Below are 25,404 nucleotides of genomic sequence, written 5' to 3' on the forward strand. Positions count from 1 at the left end.
CGCACCCAGATGCCCAGGGGCCGCAGTAGGTTTCCACCCAAGAGAGGGCCTCTGCTCGGGGCCAGGAGGGACCGGCCAGAGGTGGCGCAGACCCTTGTCCTGGGGGCCGAGTCCGCCGAAGCCCAAGCCTGTGACTCTAGGACCTGAGACCGTGCAGCACCAAGCACTTTATAAGCGTCGTTCCCGCGGCCCAGGGTCCTTAGCAGCCCCGTCCTGTGGTTGAGGAGACTGAGGCTTGGGGCCGGGGGACACCCAGCCGCAGAGGCGGGCCTGCTGATCTCCCCGGGGCTTCCACCCCCGCCCCGACCCCTTGCTCACAGACACCCCAGGGGGGCAGGAAGAATAGGGACCAGGTCTCCCAGAACCCTCTTCCTGAAACGTAGAGAATGAGTCTCGTCACTCGCTGTGGCTCCCTGTGCTCCTGTGCGTGGCCAGCCCTGCACAGGACCACAGATGGGCCTGGGTCCCCAGGGGATGCTGGCTGTCAGGGGTGCAGGTCCGACCTGCCCCCGTCCTGCCTGCCAGTGTCACTGAGTCCACGCCTGGACTTGCCCTCTGTCGTGGGGGGTGTGCCTCTGCATGGCCTTGGCCCCAGCGCAGCTGCTGGCTCCAAGGATGGCAGGGGCCGCCTTGCTGACCCTCCACCTGCCTGACGGCTTCTTCCCACGTGCAGAGGCAGTAACGAAACTTCAATTTGACCATCAGGAATCCGTGAGATCAGCCTGTCGCCCGCACCCAGGCCTCTGCTGTGACGTCATGCTCTTGGACCTTGCAAGGAGCCTGAGGGGCCCCTGCCCTTTCAGTGAAGCAGGCCCCGGTGGCCGGGTCCCTGCTGTGACAGCCCCAAGACTAGCGAGACTGAAGGTCCAGAGGAGAAGCCCTGAGCTGCCCTGGGGGTTCAGGGCCCATTAGACCCCAGGACAAGTGCCAAAAGGCCACAGGCACGGAGAGGCGTGGACTCCAGGCCAGCACAGCTCAATCCTCAGGCAGCAGACAGAGCCAAGGCTTGCACTGGCCTGGCCGGGACAGGGCCCAGCACGAGAGCTGGCCTTGAGAGGAGCCACCAGGCCATCTTGCCAGGACTCGGGGCCGGGGGCACCTCCCTGCAGCGTAGGCCCTGGGCCACCAGCTCCACAGCAGCAAAGGCCGCCCTGGTCTTAAAGCAGACCCCTTTGCTTTGTTAAAAAGGTGTAGATACTTTTGTATATTTGTATGGAACTTTGAAAAGCGAAAAGCTCTGTATATTTTGCATTTGTACTGACTCTGTGGATGCTGGGAGATTGTGGGGTGATCTCTCGCTATTTTTTATATAAAGAAGATTGCACGGGCGGCCCAGAGTGTGGCACTCACGCAGCTGGTGGCCCAGCCAAGCAGAGGCGGGAGGGGTGGAGGGGGTGTCTTTGGATAGAGGTTCCTGTGCTGCTTCCAGCCTGGAGCCAGGAGCCCGTGGGCATTGCACGTGGTCACCTGGGCACACAGCACATCCGCTTTGGAGATGCTTTGCGCTCAGCCTCGCATGTGCCTGGACGGATGGGGGTGCCTCTGGGGCGATCTGGGACTGGATGGGCCTTGGCCTTCGGGGTGGGATGTGGCTGCACACTGGCCGTGACCCCCTCCCCGTCCCCTCCCCCAGCCCCACTCTGAGCCCTCGGGGCCTCCCGGGCCCCATCTTGCCTGGTGGTTCCACAGGTGGGGAGTTCCTTTGTCCCTCTGCTCCCGTTCTCTGCAGGGCGTTCACACGTCCCCGATTCAGACGGAGGCGTGAGGTCTTCCAGGATGTCACATTCCTTCCTGCCGATTTTCTAGCTCCTATTTAGACTCCGAGGCTCTCCAGGCAGGCGGGGCTCCCACCCCCAGCGTCTGACCAATGACGTCGTTTTGCCTCAAATGGCCAATTGTGCGAAGGGACAAAGCCGCAGCCACCCTGTTCAATGGTTACCAAGCTGTTTTTTGGAAACTCGTACCCAGGGCCGGCTGTGACTGTCCCTCTGTGGGCAGTTGGGACGGCGTGGCCTGAGGGGCTGTGGAACGGGGCCCAGAAACCTCCAGACACGTTCTAGTTCAGTGTTTCTTTTGTCCTTCCATCGGGGGCCCGGCCTGGCTGCTCCCCAGTGTGAGACGCCGCAAGGTACGAGGAAAACCAGCTGCAAAGCAAAGATGTCCACGCTGTGTTTCTCCGATGAAAATGCGAGTCTTGTTCACGGCCCGGAGGAAACGTCTCTGGTTCTGGGCTGAGGCCGCACGCGTCGCACACAAGCGAAAGGAGACCCCAAAGCCCTCGTGCCTCGATGAGTTAGAAACGTGCCTTCGCGGGTGAGTGGCCTTTTCCAGACACACAAGCATGGCACCCTCAGGGGTCAGCCGTGGGAGATGTTTTCCGAGCAAACGTTTCGAGGTGGTCGTGTCGTCGTGTCTGTGAGCGCTCTGCCTTCGGGTCACCTGCACCTGGCTCTTGCCCCTTGAGGTGTGTACTTAAAGTTTTTAATTTGGTCAGAACTGTTACCAAAAAAACAAGGGTCAGTTTTATGAAGACAGGAAAAATGTAAACCTATTTTTGTGACTTAAAAATTTTATGAGAGCTCCGAGACACTGGAGGCTGTTGTTTTTTTTTTAACAAATGTGTATTTATTAATGTTCAGAACACTGGAATTTTGACACAAATGAGGAAAGAGTCTACAATAAATTAAGATTTTTGAATCTGTGTTTCTGCTGTGCTGATTGACTTTCCCCCACTCCTGCTTCCCCGAAAAGGGACCATGTACAGGCTGCTGAGGAGCCTGGGGGAGCAGGGGCCATTCCGGAACTTTCTGCTCACTTTCCTCCTCATCCAGACCCCTGCACCTCACACCCGAGTTCTTTTCCCTGCACCATCTCTCTTTCTCGTCCGCCTTGGACTCCGGTGAGGCAAATGTCGCACCTTTTGATAGGGTCTGTAGGTTACTGGGGCTTTGTTCTTCTGACTTCATTTTTTTCCTCTTCTTTGTATTCAACCATTTCAAGTGATCAGTTTTCAAGTTCACTGATTCTTTCCTCTATAATCTCCATTCTGTCATTGGGCCCATCCAGTGATTTAAGTTTCAGATATTACGACTTCAAGTCCTAAAAGTTCCATTTGGTTCCTTATTATAATTTTTCTTTCTCTGCTAAAGACTTTGGATTTTCCATGAATATTCAGTGTCAACCTTTGCTTCACAGAGCGTGATTGTAAGAGCTGCTTTGGAGTTCCTGTCGTGGCTCAGTGGTTAAAGAATCCGACTAGGAACCATGAGGTTGCCGGTTCGATCCTTGGCCTTGCTCAGTGGGTGAAGGATCCAGTGTTGCTGTGAGCTGTGGTGTAGGCTGCAGATGTGGCTTGGACCCCGCGTTGCTGTGGCTGTGGTGTAGGCCAGCGGCTACAGCTTCAATTCAACCCCTAGCCTGGGAACCTCCATATGCCGCGGGAGCGGCCCAAGAAATGACGAAAAAAAGAAAAAAAGAGCTGCTTTAGGTTTTTGATTATTTGTAGATCTGGGTCATCGAGGGGCCGAAATCCGTTTTCTCTTGGCCTTTTCCTGGCTCTTTGTATGCGGGAAAATCGATTCCTTGATCGACAGGTCGAAGGTTCTGTCAGGAGACGCTGCGTCCTGTTAGAATCCCCTGGCTGATGTCATTTTGGTTGGTGTTAGTGGGTGGTCCACCCGGCTGGGTTCAGCCCACAAGTCCCGTCTCACCTTCCACAGCTGTGACTTTGCCGCTTTGGGGCCACCCTGCACCTGCCATCCTGGTAGCCTGGGACTTGGGGTGGTTTACATCTGTTCTGCCCTCAGAACCTCTGCTCTGCCGTTTTGGGGTGAGGCCGTCAGGATGCCTGGGGGGGTCCCCTCCGCCAGGCCTCTCCTCCCTGGAATTCACCCCCCACAGGCTTACTCCTGGGCCCCTCTGCTGCGTTCCTGTCTGGAAAGGTGGGTTTCTTCCAGAATTCTAGCTGCCCACACAACCTCACACTTCCACCCGACGGTGGCCCTTTGGGAAGAACTAGAGGGAGCCTTAGAAAACAGTGGGGCTCCCTCACTCTTCAGCCCACAGGGCCCCCTCTTCCCAGGCCTCCCTTGGACCCCTCACCCCGGTGCAGGTCACACAGCTCCAGAGCCAGGGCTGCCCTTGGGTCGCGGCTGGGAGAAAGAGACCGGTCCCGGCGCCCCACCCCCACAGGCCCTCCTTCGTCCCCAGTGTCCTGCTGAGGCTCCGTCTCAGCGTGCTCGGTCACCAACGTGATAGGACAAAGTCCTGCTTAATGGGGCCGCCTCGAGAAGGAGAGCAGCCAGGGCGGAAGGGCACAGATGTGTCCGTTGGGCCGGTGTCCCGTGGATGTAAAGGACTGTACCCAACGCCCAGCTCAGACAGCGCTGCTCTGGGACCCGCGGGATCACAGAGAAACACAGGCGTGAACACTGGACGTCAGACCGTATCCGGGCCCCAACATCCAAACCTCCCGGTCTGGCTGCAGGGATAACTCACCCTCAGACGTAGCTGCGGCCTCTCCTGCAGACAAGGTTTATTAAGACACAGAAGGCGGACCAGGGGCTTGCGAAGGCTTCCCGCGACGTGGACACGCGGCAGCTAGAGCCCGGGGTGCTGCGGGCAGAGGACAGGCCCCAGGGCTGGACACTGAACCTTCTAGGAAGACAACACAGCTGCGGGGGCCGAGGTTAGGCTGGGGGCGATGTGGGCGAGGGGGACCCCCCCAGTTTACATCAGGAGGCGAGGCAGGTGTGAGAAAGCCTCAGCTCCGGCCCTTCCACCATGGTCATGGTGTGCGGGTGACGGGGCCTGGCAGCAGGGTGCCCGACGTGGGAAGGGCATCTAGCCCAGCCCCAGCCCCTGTGGAGGTCACGCCCTGGAGTCCCAGCCTGTGAACTTGGCCCAGTGGTGCCCCTTGGCCAACAGCTGCAGCTGAATCTGAGGCATCACCTCCCGGAGGGCACACGGAAGGCTGTGTCCCCAGAGAGAAGGTAGCACTGGTGGCCCGAGGCTGCCCCGGGTGCCAGCTGTGGGTGAGTGGTGACCCTCTGCCCACCTGCCTCCACTGGCTGCCCTTCCTGCCCAGTGGCAGCTCCCCAAACAGGGCCACAGCTCAGACCCCGGTTCCCAGGCGTGAGGCCCAGCCGCCAGGGCAGTGGATCCAGGAAACCTGGGCCCCAGGCGGCCCCATGCTGCCCTCTGAGCGGGCAGAACAAAGGCGGTGTTTCAGCCCGGCCTCCATGCTGTGGTCGGCCCCCTGCCCAGAGCCAGGCAAGCCTCGCTGGGCCTGGCTGGAGCGTGAGCCTGAGGCAGGCCTGGGGGCAGCTGCCCGGCCCGAGCCCCCACTTCACAGGGTCTGTCTCTTCACCTGGATTGTGGGAACCGACTCAGAGGCTGCGTGGCAGGGTAGCAAGTGTGGGCCGTGTCTGCTCTGGCCCCCTCCCCACTGCTGGGCGAGGCATGGGTGGGAGAGAGCCAAGGCAGGGCCCAGGAGGCCGAGGAGGGGGCATGGGGCTCCAGCTCCTCCGAGGCTGCTCCCTTGAGCCAGGACGGCGTGGAGGGAGGACGCCGCTGGGCTTTGGGGTGGGGCCAGGGCCCTCAGTTCCCATGGGGGTGCGTCCTGCCTGTGGGCCTTGTCCTCTGCAGAGCAGAGTCCAGGTCCAGGCCCCTGGCCCCTCACAACTCCTCTGGGGTTGGGGGCGGGGGCTGGTGCAGCTCTCACAGCTCCCCCACAGAACAGGGGGTCCCCCTCTGACACAGGGTCACACTTGGATGTCTGGGGCACAGCCCTGCTCGGGCCCCTCGCCCCAGGCCAGCAGGGACAGCATGCCAGGCCTGAGGCCGCTCCCCGAAACCCAAAGCAAGTCCCAAGTGTGGGGTCAGTTCCCAGCCTCGCCCCCTTGCCCTGGGTTGGGAGCCGGCTGTGCAGGAGGGTGACTGCGCTGGGCTGGGGAAGCGTCCACCGAGCCGCTAGGGAGAAGCAGGGCGTCTGGACCCCGCCTCCCTCTGGACAACGCCCTGCTCTGCACACACTGCCAGCCACGCGTGTTGGGACCAGGGCTTAGTGGTCAGCTCCTTGCTCCCGGACCCACTCTGCCCCCCACACCCACCCTCTATAGCCTGCCTGGTCCTGTCCTGTCCTCATACAGGCCAGAGGGACTCTTCGCTCAGGCCCCTCCCCTCCCTGTTCGCAAGGAAGCCCAGTCCTCACTGTGGGTCCCGGGCTGCCTGCCACCCGCTGCTCGACCCCGGCGCCTTGACCAGGGCTGGCCCTGCAGTCCCACCCCCAGCACTGGGGGCTTCTGAGCCCTAGAGGCTGCTGTCCCCGCACACACGCATGTGACTGCCTCCCGAGGGGCCCCCACCACCATCAGCGCAGTACCTGGGGCACCTTCCAGCCCACAAGAGGCAGGGGGCCACCCTTCCAGCCCCCACAGGCTCGAAGCACTACGAACAAACTGGGTCTGAAGTGGGGAGAAGGGAGCCTGAGGCTCATCCACCTGCCACCCGGACCAGGTGGCCAGGCCCTCCCTCCGGGGGGACCCTGGGGGCCACAGACAGGGCCCTACCCTCACCCCCAGGACAGGGAAGTGGAGGCAGCGGGGTGTGCAGTCGGCCCCTCCCGAGGCGGAGCCCACGAGGACAGCGGGGGCAGGCGGAGCCGAGCACCTCGAAACCTCCGAGGCCTGCAGCTGTGGCCCAGCCGGCCGGTCAACCACTGACAGCACGACAGCCAGCCCAGGACTCAGCGGGGACCAAAACACCCCAGGCCGAAGCCAGCTCTGAACGTCTGTACGCTCACCTGCTTGAGCTGCTGTCCCCACACACACAAACGTGCGCACGTGCGCGCGCGCACACACACACACACACGCACGCACACACGCGCGCACACACACACACACACACACACACACACACAGTGCCGTCTAAGCATCCGTGCCCCGAAACGCCCAACGCCTGAGGCGGAGTTAGGGGGTGCAGCCTTGGATGAGGGCCCGGGGGTGGCCCTAGGATGGGCCTGGCGTTCGCCGAGAGGCCCCAGGAAGACCCCCGGCCCTTCCACGACGAGAAGACACGGACGCCTAAGGGTCTGGGGTATCCTCTGAGAGCAGCCTGAAGGGACCCGGACAGGCGCCCCGGCTCCTCATCCCCCTCGTTCCCCCTCGCCGGCCCCTTCAGCCCTTCGGCTTCCCGTGTGACGGGCCAGGGAGCGGGGAGCTCCCAGTGGAAGGGGTGGCTTCTGGGCGGCAGAGTAGCCGGGGGACGGGTGGCCTCCACCCTGCCCTCAGACCCTGGGAGGCAGCCCGAGGCCGCTCGCAGGTCCTCCGCACACAGCCCTGGGGGAGGCGGCGGGGAACGGTCGCTCCCCTGGGCCGCGCACACCTGCCGTCCCGCCCGGCCAGCGCCCTGCCGCCCCGGATCCCAGTGGAGGCCGAGGTCAGAATCCACATCCCGACGGCGTTTTATTGGATATGCCATCCCTGCAGCCCGTTCAACCCCCCACAGGCCCGCGGGTGCGCTCCTGGGGCAACCTGCCTGGGGCTGTGAACGCGGAGCTCCAACCACGGGGCAGGCGGGGAAGACGGGTTCTCCACGGCTCCGGAGGCTTTCCAGAAGCTGGGCCAGCCTGGCCAGGGCGGGGGGCAGCAGGCCGGGCCACACCCCCTTGGTTGAGGCGGCGGCAGAGCCCCTGGCGGCCGCGCTCCTCCACGTCCTCCCCTGGGACTGCCCAGCGGCGGCTCAGCCTCGTCAGAGCGTGGGACCCGGGCCCGGGCTACCGCCCTGGCCGGCGCTGGAGCCCTCTGTGGCCGCTCTGGACTTGCTCCTGCCCTTCTGGAGCGTGTAGGCGGACGGCCCCAGGCGGAGGATCTTCCCGCTGCCCAGGCACTCGTCCCCTTTGTAGAACACAGCGAACTGGAAACGAGAGGCCGTGTCACCCGCGGGACAGCCAGCATCCGGGCGCCCGCAGAGCAGCCAGGAGCCCAGACCTGCGGCTGCTGGCGGCAGGGGAGAGGCGATCTCTGTCCACTCCCCACCCCACCCCGTCCTTGTCCCCAGGCCCAGACCAGAGGTGGGCCGAGGTGGGGCAGTCGGGCCTCCCAGGGGCCACACAGGGGCCAGGCCTCAAGGTCGTAGGGCTGCCCGTGCGCCCACCCTCGAGGGCCATGACCTGAGCGCCTGCAGCCCCTCTGCCCCAGCCGCAGACCGGATGCTCTGGTGGGAGGAAGTGCAGAGTCTCGGGGCCGAGGTCCCAGCCTGCCTGCCTGTTGGCATCCCCCCGCCCGCCGCCCCGGAGAAGCTGGGCGCCCCGCTCACCTGTCCCAGGGCGAGAGCCCGCACAGCCTCCACAGCCGTCACCCACACGGTGCCGTCCTGGTTAAGAGTCAGCACGCAGGGCACTGATGGAAGAGAAGGACCTTGGAGGGGGCACCGGCCTTGCCAAGTGTGCTTGGCCCAGGCCAGGCCCCAGGGAAGGAGGAACGGGCAGCGGGAACAGAGGAAGCTCAGGGGACACCCAGAGGGGCTTGGTGCTGCCCGCCTGGGCCTGGGGCCAGCACAGACACTACCTGCGCCCAGCCTGCCAGCTGGACCCTCGTCCCCCACCCTCTCCCCCAAAACCTCCCCGTGGCATGGACGGAGGCTGAGCTGGCCCCCCAGGGCTGTCTCCGGCCTGGGCAGAGGGTGGGGAGGGCTGGACAGTCACATCATCTGAAAGGTGGGGCCTTTCCCGCCCCACCTGCACCGCCTGTCCTGACAAGGGGCCTCCCGGGCAGCTCCCCGGCTCAGTCACCTAGCGCCATCTGGTGGCGGAAGCGGAAGTGGCAGGCCATCATCTTGTCCCGGACCAGGGCTGCTGGCGGCTCCTCCGCGATCCAGTGCACGCGGCCCGTCCGCAGCAGGTCCCTGTACAGGGCCGGGTGGTCTGTCCGGGGGGCCTGTGGAGGGGACACCAGGTCCTGACGCCCTGGGGACCTCACCTCGGCAGAGGGTCCCCGCCCCAAAGCCCTCACTGCACCTCACTGGCAATGATCATTAACGGCCAACACGCACGGAAAACCACAAAACCACGCCATCCGACCCACCAGCTTCCCCACCAGCCTTCCTCCCCCCTTGGCGGACGAGGGAACTGAGGCAGAGGGAAAAAAATCACTGGTCACAGTCCCGCGCAACAAGCAGCAGAGGGGCGTGCAAGCCGACCCCAGGACCTCACTCCTCCTAGAAGTTCAAGTCCGCAGGTCTCGGCCCCGTGGGCTCAGTGTACCCAGACCGCCGTCCCCTCACCAGCCCGACTCACCACGAGCACGTCGCCACTGGCGCTGTCCTTCTCCACCACGTACCAGGGCTCCCGCAAGCCCCCTATCTTGGCTCTCTGGCCCAGAGTGTACAGGAACCAGCCTACAGAGACAGGTGCTCCGTGAGGGAGCGAGTCCCGCTTCCAACAGCACTCCTGGGCTGGGGCGCCGAGGCCCGTTCCAGCTGCGGGGCCCCCGATCCCCAAAGAACAGGGACACTCCCTTCGAATGTGGGCCAAGTGTCCCGCTTGAAGCCACGAGGCCTCCCGCTGGAGCCATGTACCCGTGGGTTCCACACGCACGCCCCCCAGGTACTGACCAAATGCGGGCTGGGGCCTCAGGGCTGCCCCGACTTCCCCGTGCCCAGCTCCCCCCGCATCCCTCTGCACACCCCACCGCTTCCACAAACACCACAGGCCAGGTGGCAGGACCACCCTCGCCGTGCCCGTGCACGGGCAGAGGCAGCGGAGGGAACCACCCGCCCTGTGCTCTTCTCCAGGCTGCGCAACTGAGCCAGGCTCCCCTGCGTCCCGACAGCCCTGTGGGGACAGGGTGGGGGCACCGAGTGGCTCTGGCCTCAGCAGGGCTGTCACCTCCTCCTGTCACAGTGATGTCTGGGCCCCACTCCCCCCAACAGAAAATAGGGAGGGGAAAAGCACCAGCCAAACCAGCGGGAGGGGTCTCCAAGGAACAAGCCCCTGTGAGTGTCCACAGCTGGGAGTGCGCCCTCGTCCTTCCGGCAGGTCAGACCCACGCGGGGCCGAGTCCAGGGTCCCCAGGCCAAGGCCCCCTTATCATCGACCCAAGCGCCCTCCTCCCTCCTGGGCGTGACCTCCCGCCTGACCCGGCCTCCCCACGCTGTCCTGGTGCTCTAGCCCCAACAGCCGCCTGCGGAGGAGGGGGCCGCACGGGCCCGAGGACCCCCTTCTGATCCCATCTCTTCACATCCTAAATCATGAGTCTCGTGAAGCTGACCTAACTCTGTGCCTGGGGGTGGGAGTTTTCTGCAGTCCAGGGCTCCCGGAACACGGGGGAAAGGCAAGTCTGCTCACAGGGGCTTAGCACACAGCCCAGAGAGGAGGCAGCTGAGTGAGGCGGGCTCCTTCTGATTTTGTGGCTGCCCCACAGCATGCACGAGTGCCCGGGCCGGGGATTGAACCTGCGCCACAGCAGTGACAATGCCCAGTCCTTACTGCTAGGCCACCAGCAAACTTTTCTTTCCCCCAGATGGCATCCTTTCCAGGGGCTGCGAGGCTTAAAAGGAGCCCACATCTCAAAACCCAAACACCCCGTCAGAGCTCCCGTGCGTCTGCGTCCCCAGAGCTCCACCCATGCCGCGCACGCCCCACGGGGCTCAGCGGGAAGGGCAGCCGGAGGCCGCGTCTCACCTTTGTGCGTTCCCAGAACCTTATTGTCTTCTATAGAAATAAATTTACCGGGTCGAGGCTGTAAATACTGGAAAACACAGGGTCCATCAATAATGGACGCGGGTCCGGGGGAGAAACACGACTCCCTCCGTTGGCATCAAGGACGCTCACCTGAAGAATGAAATCCTCAAAGTTCCTTTTGCCAACGAAACAGATGCCCATGCTCTGAAACGGAAGGAAGGCTGCGTGAGACCAGCCGCCCACGTGGGGCCGTGCTGCCCCGGCGGCGTCGGCTCGGAGACCCCGGGCCCCGGCCTCCTCGGGCCTCACCTGCCCGGCCTCCCTCCTGCAGCCCTGCAGCCACCGTCAGAGCCACACAGAGCTGCGGGGCTATTTCGGGTCCCCAGTCCAGGCCCTGCCCGACAACACCACACCTGCCTGCGCTGCAGCCGGTGAGACCAGCCGCCCCGGGAAAGGAAATACGGCTGCTCAAGCCCTCGGGCCACTGTCCCTGAGTCCAGGGCAGGAGCGGGAAGCAGAGGCCGGGCCACGAGGCGAAGCATCGCAGGAGGGTCTCAGCGAGGAGCCTCCTCCCGAGGTGACGCCGCCCAGCGCGGGAGACCGGGGCCCCGGGCCATGCGCCCCGCGCCTGCGCCTCCTCACGTGCACCTCAGTGGCATCCCTAGAATGCGGGTCCTGTGGGGTGGCTCCCCAAGCACCCACCATCCCACCCAGAAACCGCCAGGGGAAGAGATGGACGGGGGACGGCTGCAGGCAGGGTGCAGGGTGCCCTCCTTGGGGACCTGCCGACCAGGGCACAGCCAGGCCCGTCCCCAGGACAGACATGGAGTGGCAGCTGCAGCCAGAGCCGCCTCAACCCGAAACGGCCGGTCAGACTGGGGCCTGCCCTGGGCGCGGCCCCACCACGCTGCTTCACCTCAGCGTCAATGTGCCAGGCACAGGGCCTTTGCACAGGCTCTGCCCGGCCGCCCACGTGACCCCAAGTCCTACTCGCCGCCAGGCCTCAGGGTGAAGGCGGCACTTTCCTCCGAGGCCTTTCCTGCCTGTCTCTGGCCCCCAATCTAAACCAGAGCCCCTGGCGTCTTCTCACCCATCTCATGCTCCTCAGAGACACCCCCACGCTGACTACGGTGGGTCGGTCCGTCTGCCCGTGACCTGAGCTCCGTGAGCGGGAGTGAGACTGTGCCCCTCACCGTGTCCTCAGAGGCCAGCGGCCCAGCGCCCAGTGCAGAGGACACACGTGACGCGGGCGTGTGGCAGACAGACCTGGGTGCCCACAGGGCGCCCAGGGGCCCGGTCCTCATCGCCCTGCTCTCATCTGGAGCCACCGCGCTGCTCGGGAAGCTGCCACCTGGGAGGCGCCGGGGCTCAGGCGGGGGAGGTCACTCTTCAGCTGTTTTCTGCACGTGTCACAGCACCGCCCACTGATGACATCAGCACCCGGACCCCAGGACACGGGGCTGTGGCCGTGAACACATGCCCCCAATCGTACCTCCTTTTCCTTTCTTTTTTTTTTTCTTTTTTTTGTCTTTTTGCCATTTCTTGGGCTGCTCCTGCGGCATATGGGAGGTTCCCAGGCTAGGGGTCGAATCGGAGCTGTAGCCACCGGCCTACGCCAGAGCCACAGCAACGCGGGATCCGAGCCGCGTCTGCAACCTACACCACAGCTCCCGGCAATGCCGGACCGTTAACCCACTGAGCAAGGGCAGGGACCGAACCCACAACCTCATGGTTCCTAGTTGGATTTGTTAACCACTGCGCCACGACGGGAACTCCTCGTACCTCCTTTTTCTGAAGCACATGATGGAGTCTATTCTCAGCAGCTATTTTCTTTACAAACGCTTTCGTTAACCCCCCCAGGGGGAAGAGGGTTCTCCGCAGGGCGTCCTGGGAAACCTGGCTGAGAAAGAAGGTCTGGTCTTTAAAGCTGTCAGCTGCTTGGAGAAGCTTTACCGCTGCCAAAAGTAAAAACAGAAGATGTTGCAGGGATAAAAATCATCCTACTTTGCTTTTAAATAACGTCCTCCTGTTTACTTTGACAGACCAGCCCTGGTCTGGCAGAAGCAAAGATCAATACTCAATAACCCGCTTCCAGAAAAAGAGCCATCGAGGTTCAGGTATGAAAAATTCTCATCCTGAATTTATCTACTATTGAAAAAAAACACGTGGAAGGTAGGTTTTATGTGAGAAGGAAACTCATTCCAGTTTATATACTAGACTGTAATCTTTTCAAAGATTAAGCCTCTCAGGACGAAATGTTTTGAAGTAATAAGAAAAGTTCAGCCACCTTTGGGGAAACTGGATGAGACCACTCACAGGAAATCCGCTGCCGTGGTGTCAGCTGTGGTTTCTGGTAACCACGGGATGGGTTCGGGCCCTGGCTGCTCCCGAGGAACCCCCTGACCCCAGGCCCCACCAGCGGCCCAGACCACACCCCAGCAGCACCTGGCTGCGCAACGCGCCTCCCTGCTCGGCGGCGGTGGGGTTTTGTCTCGGGACCAGGCTGATGTTTGCCAGACGCTCTCTGCCTCTCCTCTAACGTTCTGCTGCACTGTAAAGCCCCTTCCCGGCGTCACGGCCACGGCGCAGCGGGGCGACCCACGCCGGCCACGGGGCGCGGTTTAGCAAAGACGGCCCGGCTCTGTCTCCGGGCCGCTCGGTCCTGCCTGGCGTGTCACAGAACTTCCACGACCACAAACAAAGCTCAGGGACCAATGGCGAAAAGTTAGCGTGATCCGAGTGGTTCCGGCTCCTCCCACGGCTCTCACAGCCAGGGCAAGGGACACCCGGGCACACACGCACGTGCGCACACACACACACACACGCACGGTGTGGCTTGTCCCAGGCATGCAGGGAACATGCTCTCGTGGAGGTAACGTTTCTCACCCGTGACCTCAAATCTGCCTGGGTCTAGTGACAGGGGACACGTAACGTTTCTCACCCATGACCTCAAATCTGCCTGGGTCTGCAACAGGGGACACCGAGGCTCAGATAACCCCAGTGCCTGCCCTCGAAGGCGCAGGGACAGAAGGACCGAGCTGGAGACGGAGCCCGACCCCCTCGTATCCGTGCCATCACTTTCACACACAAAACAACAAGATCAAGGGGCAAGTGAAAAGCAGAGGTCACTCGACCTGCCATCAGGTGGGCAGGCTCATCTGCCAAGTGATATTTTTTGTTTCAAAACTGAATTCCAACACTGTGTACAGAGGCCTCCGAACACCAGCAGCAACGTGCAATTTCTCCACGTTTCGAGTTACTTTATTTTTTTACTTTTTTTGGGGGGGGCCGTGCCTGCGGCATATGGAGGTTCCCAGGCTAGGGGTCGAATCAGAACTAGAGCTGCCGGCCTACACCACAGCCACAGCAACGCAGGATCCGAGCCGCATCTGCGACCTACACCACGGCTCACGGCCACGCCGGATCCTTAACCCACTGAGCGAGGGCAGGGATCGAACCTGCAGCCTCCTGGTTCCTAGTCAGATTCGTTTCCGCTGCTCCATGAAGGGAATTCCCAAGTTCTGAGTTCTTTAAAACAGACTCAAAGTCTATGATCTTTAAAAAAGAAAGCAGACAACCCTAAATCCCCGAGAAGGACGCCCACCAGGTGAGGGTCTGCCTGTGCCCGGAGCTTCATTCAGCACCTTCACTCCCCAGGCCGGCAAACCTCCGCTGCCCCCACACAGGACCCCCCAGGACCCAGGCCCGGAGGCCCTCGTCCTGGTCTCCAGGGCAACTGAGTAAAAGTCAAATAAAAATCTCCAGTCATCAGGAGTTCCCTGGTGGCTGGGTGGGTTAAGGATCCAGTGTTGTTGCTGCTGTAGTGTGGGTTCCAACCCTAGCCCAGGAACTTGTGTGTGCCGTGGGAGCAGCCCAAAAAATAAAATGAAAACTCTGGTTATCAAAAACAGTGGGAAAGAATGAAGAACAGTAACTTCTATCAAAGTAAAACTACTTAGATTTCGTTTCACTAAATTTTAATAATTTATATACTTTAACCATGGGGTTTTTCCCTGCTCAACTGTAATTTACTACTGCTAAAAAAATGCCTGCTGGGCCAAAAATCCCCAATAAAACTACATCTCCTTCACTGCTTTAATGCTCAAAACAGGAAAACACATCTCTGGGCACCACAGAGAACGAAGACACTGCGGTGTCACCACAGCCACCACGCGGAACCAGCCAGTGCCCGGCAGTCGGGTCTGGGTGCAGGCCCTCGAAGAGGCCTGGGGAGCCCTGCCGGGCCTCGCCCTTCCTAGGAGACCAGAGTCGGGCTGCTGGACACGAAACAAAGGCTTCATCTTCTCGGGTCCCTCAGACCCACGCTCACCGGCGACTCCCGCCGTGGAGCTGCACGCGCCCAGGCCGGGCACCAAGCCCATGTTCTCCTGCCATGGAGGGTGCCCAGGAGGGAGGGTGGAAGGCAGCAGGCGGGGAGGGTCGCTGCCCCCACCTCCCCGCCCCCCGCGCATCCCCACAGGGACCGCGGCAGCAGCGGGAGGCCGCCCGACATCAGGGCAGCAGAGGCCTTGTCTGGGCCCCTCAGTAAGGAGATCTGGGGCCTCGGCGGCTGTGAGGGGGGCGGAGGGAAAGGGAACAGGCCCTCACATGGGGTGGGTGGCCCGGGGGACGGCAGGAAGGGCACGGAGCCTGCGGAGGTCCAGCCCCACCGCCTAGCGCCACGGCCTCCCCAGCAGTGAGCACAGCACAGCGGGGCTTCAGTCCTCATCTGAGAGGCAGGACGAGAGCGCCCCCTCCTGACACAGCTAAGAGGGGCACCATGGGGCGCACACAGACCGCACGTGGGGGGCGGGGAGGCCGGCGGACGTGAGGAGGGGGACGCTCAGCCCCCACGCCACCAGCCCCGTGATCCTACAAGGCCACTGCCTGCAGAAACACGGCTCTCGGGCCCATTTGTCTTTCACTTGATGCGAAGCCCTCTTGGCTATAACGCACACGCACGGGACCCGCCGGCAGCTCTGCAGATGGCTGCTGGGCATCTTGGAAGGTGAAGCTCTGACCCCGATAAACGAACTTATAAGCAGAGTCACAAGCCTGGCGGCCAGGCCTGTGCCTGATTGCCAGGTCACTCGACCCCAAGCCCCCCAAACCCAAGGGTAAGACCAGGGCCCCTCAGGCGGCGGGTATGCCTGACACACATTCCCCTGGAACTAGGGGACCCGGCAGCCCTGGCCTGGGCGCCTGCCTCAGCCCCCTCCCGGTACCAACCACAGGCCCGTGGGGACGCGACCTCCCAGTGACTGTCCCTTTTCAAAGGAAACCAAACCGAGGCGCGAGTGTGGGACTCAGAGAGAGGTGGGGCGGGTGCTCAGACAACCCGCGGTCACGCTCCACGGTCTTTCCCGCTGTGCACACTCGGGCTCCGACGCGGGCGCTCACTCACCGCTCCTAACTTCAAAGCGGTTCCTGAAGAGCCCCTCTGGCCTCCTGATGCGCTTCTGCCGGAAGACCTCCTCATCCTCCTGCGACGTCCTCGCATAGTGCCCCGTGGCCACGGCGTCTGCTCCTGGGAGGGTTTAAGGAGCACAACAACCCGCTTGAGACTCGCACTTGCTGGCCGTGGCCGGGGCGAGCCCGGGGGCGGGTGCAGGGCGCGGGCAGACACCAGGTCTTCCGCCAGCAGGGTCTGCGCCCCACTCCCCGCAGCACCCAGAGCCCAGGGAGCAGAGACATTCCTGAGCACCCGAAATCCTGCTGGACAAGCAGCTTGTGAGTCTTTAAACTTTCACCTTTCTTTTTCCAGCCACCCCCGCCGCACAGAGAAGTTCCCAGGCCAGGGATCGAATCCAAACTGCAGCTGCGACCAGCACCACAGCTGCAGCAACCCCGGATCCTTAACCCACTGCGTGGGCCCAGGGATCAGACCTGCACGGCCACAGAGACAAGCTGACTCATTAACCAGCTGCAACGCAGCAGGACCTCTGGGGGACGTCACCTGCAACAGGTTTTACGGCATCTCTGAGCGCCTTTGAAAGTTAACATCCAGCTGTCCATTCATTCCAGCTTAAGGAGGAAGTCAGATGCGCACACAAAGCTTTAAGTACAGAAAGCGCATTTCAGTGTTTCTTAAACCAAGGAGAAACGGAAAACAACCAAAATGTCCAATAGCAGGAGAACATGAAATAAATGAATGATACATAAAGCCGTGATAACAGTGCCATTCACGCAGAATTTTTAACGGCGCCGGGAAGATACTTAGGATACTGTTCAGTAGCAAAAGCGTCTAGGACTCCACTTTTTTTAATGTCCAGATAAAAATGAAGACAAACATCAGAAAACCTTCTCCTTTGCAAAAAAAAAAAAAAAGGCGTTTCCGTCGTGGCTCAGTGGTTAACGAATCCGACGAGGAACCATGAGGTTGCGGGTTCAATCCCTGGCCTGGCTCAGTGGGTTAAGGATCCGGCGTTGCTGTGAGCTGTGGTGTCGATCGCAGACGCAGCTCGGATCCCGCGTGGCTGTGGCTCTGGCCTAGGCTGGCAGCTACAACTCCAATTCGACCTTTAGCCTGGGAACCTCCACATGCCGCAGGAGCGGCCCATGAAAATGGCAAAAAGCCAAAAAAAAAAAAAAAAAGGAAAGCAAAGCAAATCTTCTCCTTTGATTCGGGAGGTGAAATGATAGCTGACACCTTCCCTCTGTTTTTCGCTCTTCTATAGTTTTCCACTGTCTCTGATCAATACATACAGTTTTTGTCACAGTGAAGGACCAAACAGCACATCTAATTGCCTCTGTCCACACTATGCAAAATGGCCAGAGGCCTGGGCTGCCGGGTAACGTTCAACCCACTTTCCCAAGCACGAGACACAGGCAGAGGCCAAGGCCACGCCTCTACCTGGGGTGGGAAGTCGTGCTTCTGGATTTGCTGCATCTGTTGCCACGATGACCCTGACGTCACAGAGCAGACAGTCGGCCTCTGGAATCCGTTCCAAATGGAAGCAGCAGGGGAGCTCCCATTGGGGCTCAGTGGTAATGAACCCAACTGGTACCCATGAGGAAGTAGGTTCGACCCCTGGCCTCCCTCAGTGGGTTTAGGGTCCGGTGTTGCCGAGAGCTGCAGTGTAGGTCACAGACACAGCTCGGATCTGGCGCTGCTGTGGTTGTGGTGTAGGCCGGTGGCTACAGCTCTGATTGGACCCCTAGCCTGGGCACCTCCACATGCTTCGGGTGTGGCCCTAAAACACACACAGACACACAAAGGAAGCAGCAGCAGCGGTGTGAGCACCCACGTTTCCAAAGAGCATCCAATGGCCCACATGCCTCTCAAGCAGGGTGAGCTCAAGGCTGCGACCCAGGCCATCCTAGGTCGGTCCCCAGAGGCCGAGGGACCGTACTTCTCACGCGGTCTGCGTCCCTGCTGCCCGAGGGGCTTCGCGTGTGCGTGACGACGAAGGATGCGGTGCATGACTCATCTTTGTCACTGGAGTCCAAGTGTTCCCTTAACACGAGGCTTTGGCAATGACATTAACTACGAGCAGCAGCGGGAGAGCTGAGGCCGTGCCGTGCCTCCCGGGCTCGGCTATGACTCCTGCTCTAGAGTCTGACGGAAGCACCTGTCCCACGCTGGGCCGACTACACCGGTGAGCTCTTCAATTTTAAGCTCTGCATCCGCAGATGCAGACAAGCCACCACCATCCAGCAGATACACACTGAAACCAACCGCAGCTCCCGGAACCTTGGGTTTTTAAAAAGACAAAGGAAGACGATCCGAATTACTTACCAAGATTATCCACGGCGTAATTAAAAAAGCAACTGAACTTGATGTGCTTGTTGCAGATGATGTCAGGATTAGGAGTTCTTCCTTTTTCATACTCATTTAAGAAATCGCTGGAATAAGAGAAAAAGACCATTCATTTCTAAGTGTGAAACATCCCTCCAAAGATAAACCCATTAAATTACTTGCTTAGACTCTCTCCTTGTCTTACCAAAACCATAATTTTCTGCAAAACAGGAAACCTTCGGTATAGGGCCATTCTCAGTATTTGCACCAAACATCTGTGCAGAGGCGGCTGCAGCTCCGCTCCTCAGACCCGCAGCCCCGTGGCACTGCTGCCCAAAGGCCCACAGGACCCCCTCCACCGGACTCAGCGGAGGGCCTGAAACAGTGCAATGCCCAGGCCCATCCCAGGCCCAGACCCGGGTCCCTTTCGACAAGGACCCCACCTGACTCCTCAGCCTGACATCTACTGCCCAGTGGACCCGTCCTTGGGCCAGTCTCAGCCAGCCTTGCAGGGGAGACCGCCGCCCCGGCTCCTCTGAGCTACCTTAACTGCAGAAACCGCTCAAGATTCCAGAGACATTACAGAGACTCCCAGCAGGTGGCGCACAGCAGGAATAAGAGCCAGGGTGCGCTGGCACGCAGGCCTGGGCTCTAACGCAGACTCCCCGAGAGCGGCTGGGCCTCCCACACGCGGCCTTTGGCACCACTGGCCCAGAAGCGCCGGCTGCAGGCCCTCAGCCTGGCCAGCTACGGTAGCCCTGCCCTGGGGAAGAGCTCGCGGCCCCGTGGGACCCACACCCACCTGAACACATCATGCCAGTACTCCTTCACGTAGGACACTTGCCGGAAGGGGAGGTCTAGGATCTGGCACACTCTGTACGCGTCCTCGCAGTCTTTGTCGGCGGCGCACACCCCCCGCTCATCCAGCAAGTCCCAGTTCTTCATAAACACCCCCGTCACCTGGTAACCTGGGGAGGCACCAAGGGCACATTAAAGGCAGTGAATAAAACCAGCCACGGGGGGTTCCCTTCGTGGCTCAGCGGTTAACGGACCCAGCTGGCATCCAGGAGGATGTGGCCTCGCTCAGTGGGTTATGGATCCGGTGTTGCTGTGGCTGTGGTGTGGGTCGCAGACGTGGCTCAGATGTGACCCCTGACCTGGGAACCTCCATATGCTGCGGGTGCGGCCCTAAAAAAAAAAGACAAAACCAACCATGGGTGGAAAAAGGAACTTTCCTGTGCCTCTGTGCACCAGTGTGCCCGGCACCCCCCTGGGCACGTGGCCTTCGGTGCTCGGACCAGATCTTAGTGCAAACCACCCTGACTCCCAGCTGATGGTCCTACCCCAAGCCTCCCGCCGCCCGTGGTGAGGCCTCCGTCACCACACTCCCCTGCGGGGCTGCCTGCCTGCGTCCCCACGGGAACAGCAAGACGGCGCGTCCTCATCGCTGGGTCCCCACACTGTCAGCACGATGTCTCACGCAAAGGGAGACGCAGCAAAGGTGTGCTGACTGAACGAAGGGAGCGCAGAAAGTCCACAAAATGTTTCAAAGCAAATAAAAACCACCCTCGGTCACCAGAAAAGTAAACTTCTTTCATGAGCTACTTCCAACTGCCAGCTGAGAAGGAGACTCTCAGTCCTCAACTCTGGAGCTCCCTGTGGCTCAGCAGGTTAAGGATCCAGCATTGTCGCTGCAGCGGCTCTGGTCACTGCTGCGGCGTGGGTTCGCTCTCTGGCTCAGGAGCGTCCACACGCCACAAGTGCCGTCAAAAAAAAATTGAGGGGGGCTTGTTTTACTCTAAGAGCTGTCCTCTCTATATATTTTGAGACTTATTTTTTCCCTTTTCCGAGACCAACTTCAGCGCTGCACAGGTGCCCACCACCTATGAGAAATCTGTTTCTTTGGGGTAAAGGCTCAATGCAATCAAAGACAGGGCATCTGGCTGCAAAAGGTTTAAAATGGTCTCCAGAAAACAGAGATTCAGTGACAGAGCTTTGCCAAAACTAAAACGCCACATGGCGAACGACCCCCACCCCAGCAGGCGACAGGCCCCCCCCCCTGCCTCCCAAACCCCCCGACTCTGCTTCTCTTACAGCGCAAAGCACGCTGGGCTCCAGCACTGCCGGCCAGTGGCCCCCAGCCCCTCACTAGAGCACCGAGCCACCCCCTCTGACCACAGGCGCTGCTGCGTCTCAGCCAGCCATGTCCCCGGTGTCCGGCACCAGAACAAGAGCTTAACAGAGCACACATACAACTCCACACCCAGCGCTTTAAAAATCCCCTCTCCTGGAGTTCCCACTGTGGCTCAGCGGGTTAAGAACCTGACTAGTATCCATGAGGATGCGGGTTCAATCCCTGGCCTCGCTCAGTGGGATAAGGATTTGGCTTTGCAGCAAGCCAAGGTGTAAGTCACAGATGCAGCTTGGATCTAGCACTGCTGTGGCTGTGACATAGGCTTGTGGCTATGGCTCCAATTCCCCCCTAGCCTGAATATGCGTGGTGCAGCCCTAAAAAGACCAAAAAAAAAAAAAAAAAAGATAAAGAAATCCCCTCTTGTGCAGCCTCACCTATCTCCTCATCTTTCTCCCGGAGATGTGACCCACTTGCAAGCGCACGGCCTCAGGCAGTCTAGGATGGGACTGGAGCACCTTGCCTGCCCCAGGAGCACACGACAAAACGTGCGCCTCCAGCGAGACTGGGAAAGACCTGGAGGCCAAGCAGAGAGGACCAGGCTTTTCTTCTGCTACGTCCATCGGCTTCCCCATGGGAGCAGGAAGGCCCAAGGAAGCTGGACTATCTGGGCTCCGAGGAGGAGGCGCGCTCACCTTCCTAATGGACGCAGTGTCCCGCGTCTCCCCCGACACGTCCCGGCCCCGTCAGAGGACGCTGCACTGCCACCCGACACAGCCGGGTATCTGACAGAACTCGCTCCCTAACCGGGGCTCAACCCTGCCCCCATCCTCCTCCCCTTCCACCTGCCTCTGGCCAGACCTGGCCGACACCTCCGTGTCTCTGGCTTCTGCCCTGTGCTGGCTCGGCCAGATGTGCTCTCCTCCTCACGTCACGACTCCGGATCTTTGCTCAGTGAAATCCTACTCTTCCTCCAAGTCCTGTAACCACGGCTTTGGGACGAGTCCAGGTCTCCCAACTTCCAGGTCCTGCCCTAATTAGCCCTTCTCTGTTCCAAACTCAAGCTTTTGGTGTGGCCTCCCTGGACATGGGTCTGACAACAGTCTCAGCTCAAACACCACCGCCTCTGTGACCTGTTGATCCAACCTTCCTCACAATTATGTACGCTTACAGTCTGCCTGTACTTCTTTTTTTTTTTTTTTTGTCTTTTTTTGTCTTTTTAGGGCCACACCTGCGGCATGTGGAGGTTCCCAGGCTGGGGGTCCAATCGGATCTGTAGCTGCTGGCCGACACCACAGCCACAGCAATGCTGGATCCTTAACCCACTGAGCAAGGCCTGGGATTGAACGTGCAACCTCATGGTTCCTAGTCAGATTCATTTCCACTGCGCCACAACAAGAACTCCTGCCTGTACTTCTTTTTTTTTTTTTTTTTTTGGCTTTTTTTGTCTTTTTAGGGCCGCACCCTTGGCATGTGGAGGTTCCCAGGCTAGGGGTCTAATTGGAGCTGTAGCTGCCGGCCTACACCACAGCCACAGCAACGCGGGATCTGAGCCACATCTGCGACCTACACCACAGCTCACGGCAACGCCGGATCCTTAACCCACTGAGCAAGGCCAGGGATCGAACCCGCAACCTCATGGTTCCTAGTCGGATTCGTTAACCACTGCATCTCGACGGGAACTCCTGCACTTCTGATTAACACTTATTAAACCTTTCGTAACAGACATGGTTGTTAACAACACGAACGAATAGCCACGACTAGTTTTGGTTTGGTTTTGTTTTTTCCCACTTTTTAGGACTGCACCTGTGGCATATGGAAGTTCCCAGACTAGGGGTCCAATCGGAGATACAGCTGTCCACCTATGCCAGAGCCACAGCAACTCGGGGTCTAAGCTGCATCTGCGACTCACACCACATCTCATGGCAACGCTGGATCCTTAACCCACTGATCAAGGCCAGGAATCAAACCTGCATCCTCATGGATACTAGTCAGGTTTGTTTCTGCTGTTTTTCCGAGTGCCTAATATGCGCTGCGCAAACATGCTGTATGTGCTGTTACTTAATACTTCAGTGACTCTGGGAGGTAGGCATTTGACAGGGAGAGCTTAAGCGACGGGCACCTCCCATCCACGCTGCATTCGGAGTCTCCAGCACGGCTCACAGCAGAGGTCCACAAGCGTCACTAGGTGTGTGCGAGGCCTCACAGTGAGGGAGGGCCACACACATGGAGAATATCCCCAGGCAGTTAATCTCGGCTGGAGGCACCCTTTGGACGCCTGAGAAATACAAGCGCTTTTGCACAGAAATCTGCCATCCATTCAATGGAGAACATGGACATGGTTTAACAAATAGACTGGGAGTTCCCCTTGTGCAGCAGCGGCAACGAAGCCCATTAGGAACCATGAGGTTGAAGGTCCCATCCTTGGCCTCGCTCAGTGGGTTAAGGATCCGGTGTTACCGTGAGCTGCGGTGTAGGTCACAGATGAGGCTCGGATCCGGTGTTGTTGTGGCTGCGGTGTAGGCCGGGGGCTGCAGGTCCGATTGGACCCCCAGCCTGGGAACCTCCACATGCCGCCGGTGCTGCTCTAAAAAGCAAAATAAATAAATAAGCAGACTGCCCGTCGGTATTGTCGCACACGCTGCTGACGGTCCCTTCGTCTATCGTAAGGACAAGGCCCTCGACGGAGGCTGCTGTGTCCGCAGAGGTCAGCGCCGCTCACGTCTGCGCCCGCCCCTGGCTAAGTGCGGACGCCGCCGCCGCCATGACCCCGCGCGCTGGGTCAGGGAAAAACGCGGTGCCCTCAGGTCGGAGATCCACCCTCCACGGCGTCGGTTACGGGGCCCGACTGCCCCGGCTGCCGTCGCGCGCTCTCCCGACGCCCAGGCAGAGGAAGAGGGGCCGGGGCGCCCCAGCGAGGACCCGGGTCCCACAGCGCCCCACGCACAGCTGAGAGGGGGCGCCACCCAAGGTCCGCGGGACGGGGCAGGACTCCCGAGAAGGGGCCACCTCACCTCTCCGCCTCAACAGCAGCGCGGCCACCGCGCTGTCCACCCCGCCGGACAGGGCGCACACGACGTGCCGCGCCGCCTGCATCTGAGTGCTGCCGACCTGCTCCACTGCCGCCGCTGTCGCCGCCGCCGCTTCCGCGCCGCGCCGGAAGGCCCGCCCCCGGCGGCGCGCGCAAATGAGGCCCGGCCGGAAACGCGTGCTCGTCGTCCGGCGTTCCGCTCGGCGGGCCAGTCCCCGGGGTCCCCTCGGAGGCGGGGTCTCTGCCCACGCCCAACGCCCTCCCCGCTCCGTTCCCGCCTCCTTGGTGAGCTGGTGTCTAGCGCGCCCCGACCGTGCTGCGCAGGCGTGTGTGTCTGTGCGTCTGCGTGCGTGGTTCGCGGCTGTGCTCCCAGCACCCACAGGCGTGTGCGGCTTAGGCGGGCGCCCTGTAGACAGGCTGGTAAACGAAAGGCCCTGAGGTTGAGCGAGGTTCTGCTGGAAGGGGGGTCAGGGTTTAGCTAATGAGGAAAAAAAGAATAGCAAGCGGAGGGCCTCGCCCAAAGGCCCTGGGCCTCGGGGACGGTGTAGGGCCAGGCCGCGAGGCCATCCTCGTGAAGTTCCTAGAAGATGTTCGCGGCTGCGCTGTGGACAGGGGCTGAGGCCTGGCTAGGAGGTCACGACCCCAGCCGTCTGGGAAGGAGGTGGTGGAGACAGAAAGATGCGTGTTCGGACGTAAAATCTATAGCCCTTGCTGGTGGGATGGACATGGGGGATGAGAAAGAGGATGGAGGAGTTGATGATATTGTCTTGAGGGGTGTTCTCTGAGGACCAAAGGGGCCGGCGAGGTCAGCTTCACCGTGTGAGCTGCACTGGGGATGCCCCTCCGGAGATGCGTCTGTTCCTGCAGGAATAAGCGAGGCTGGGAGTCAAGGGGAGCCTGCACCTAGGAACATTCGCTGAGCCTAATAGAAGGGTGTGGGAAGGGAATCGGGTGTAGAGGAAAGCAAAGAGGCCCAGCTAGGAGACCTTGATGAAGCCGAGCTGGCTGGAGGTCCAGTGACTGGGCGAGAGGCTGGGACAGCGAGGAGGGGGCCGTCAGTGTGGTCAGGATGACACAGCTCAAACCAAGAGTGCCACAGGCCTCCGAGGACTTTGGGATTTGGTTTGACCCCAGAGGCTCCGGTCCACGTGTGCAAGATACAGGCATTTGTTAAACCAGTGGCTCAACTTTTTCGACTTCAACTCACAGTCACAATTTACAGGGCAGCCCAGAGGACGTGCCACCCTGTAACATATGTATAGAAAAAAACTTCTCGGAACATTTCTTACCCTCGCAGTGGGCTGTGTACCTGTTATTTCTCATTTCATTTGTTTTCACGTTTAAAAACTTGGTGCACGTCACCGTGTTGATTTCAGGTAGGATTTGAACCGTCGTTTGAGAACAGCAGGGGAGGAAATGCACTCCAAATGCAGATGGTTTTTGATCACACACACACCCCAAAGCTTAGCATTAAAATCACATTGGTTTTGGAGTTTCTTTCATGGCTCAGCAGTAATGAACCCGACTAGAATCCACGAGGATGTGGATTCGATCTCTGGCCTCGTTCAGTGTTAAGCATCCGGTGTTGCCACGAGCTGTGGTGTAGGTCACAGACACAGCTCGGATCCTTCGTTGCTCTAGCTGTGGGGTATGCAGGCAGCTGCAGTTCAGATTTGACCCCTACCCTGGGAACTTCCATATGCCATGGGTGCGGCTCTAAAAAAAAAACCATTGATTTCTTAACAGCTTCTTAAAAGCTTCACAGCGGCCGTACTTGTCTAAATGTGGATAATTATTAAGGCAAGTCATTTTTTTGAGAATAT

General features: G+C 60.3%; 2 protein-coding genes across 11 annotated transcripts in view; one reads left to right on the forward strand and one right to left on the reverse strand.

The window, feature by feature from the left end:
- Positions 1-2,697, forward strand: part of CELSR1 (cadherin EGF LAG seven-pass G-type receptor 1) — a 142,694-nt gene extending 139,997 nt beyond the window's left edge. For 4 of the 7 annotated variants that reach the window (XM_085025354.1, XM_085025357.1, XM_085025356.1 and 1 more), the window contains one exon: positions 674-2,697. In XM_085025354.1, the coding sequence (XP_084881480.1) occupies positions 674-698 (25 nt within the window). In that variant the 3' untranslated portion in view covers positions 699-2,697. The remainder of the gene's footprint in view (positions 1-673) is intronic. The other 3 variants (XM_085025355.1, XM_085025358.1, XM_085025359.1) reach the window with 1 other exon arrangement.
- On the reverse strand, positions 2,603-23,686 carry TRMU (tRNA mitochondrial 2-thiouridylase). 4 transcript variants are annotated; one of them, XR_014845579.1, is made up of 12 exons: positions 23,565-23,686; positions 19,222-19,387; positions 18,420-18,526; positions 16,086-16,208; positions 12,464-12,577; positions 10,832-10,885; positions 10,682-10,748; positions 9,296-9,396; positions 8,792-8,936; positions 8,317-8,399; positions 7,537-7,914; positions 2,603-4,614 (listed from the first exon to the last, which is right to left on the reverse strand). XR_014845579.1 is itself a non-coding variant. In XM_021091373.2 (11 exons), exons 1-11 carry the CDS (start codon positions 23,644-23,646, stop codon positions 7,750-7,752), a joined length of 1,266 nt encoding a protein of 421 aa, XP_020947032.2. In that variant the 5' UTR covers positions 23,647-23,686; the 3' UTR covers positions 7,445-7,749. The 4 variants fall into 4 exon arrangements, 1 of the variants encoding a protein (XP_020947032.2); XR_014845578.1 differs by having other exon boundaries at positions 12,464-12,636; XR_014845580.1 differs by lacking the exon at positions 10,682-10,748 and having other exon boundaries at positions 12,464-12,636.
- Positions 23,687-25,404: the final 1,718 nt, after the last annotated feature.

This window comes from Sus scrofa, chromosome 5 (genome assembly GCF_054392235.1).
Source record: "Sus scrofa isolate SSC_HxYL_T2T_F1_AM1 chromosome 5, Sscrofa_HxYL_maternal_Yorkshire_Landrace_v2.0, whole genome shotgun sequence".
In the NCBI taxonomy this organism is placed as follows: Eukaryota; Metazoa; Chordata; class Mammalia; order Artiodactyla; family Suidae; genus Sus; species Sus scrofa.

Excerpts from the sequence above, each read along its gene's own strand:
- TRMU (XM_021091373.2), bottom strand. The coding sequence starts at position 23,646 with ATGCAGGCGGCGCGGCACGTCGTGTGCGCCCTGTCCGGCGGGGTGGAC. Across the intron at positions 9,397-10,681 it reads GGTTCTGGGAACGCACAAAG|GCTGGTTCCTGTACACTCTG; the intron begins GTGAGACGCGGC and ends CTGTCTCTGTAG. Across the intron at positions 8,400-8,791 it reads CCGCCACCAGATGGCGCTAG|TGCCCTGCGTGCTGACTCTT; the intron begins GTGACTGAGCCG and ends CTCTTCCATCAG.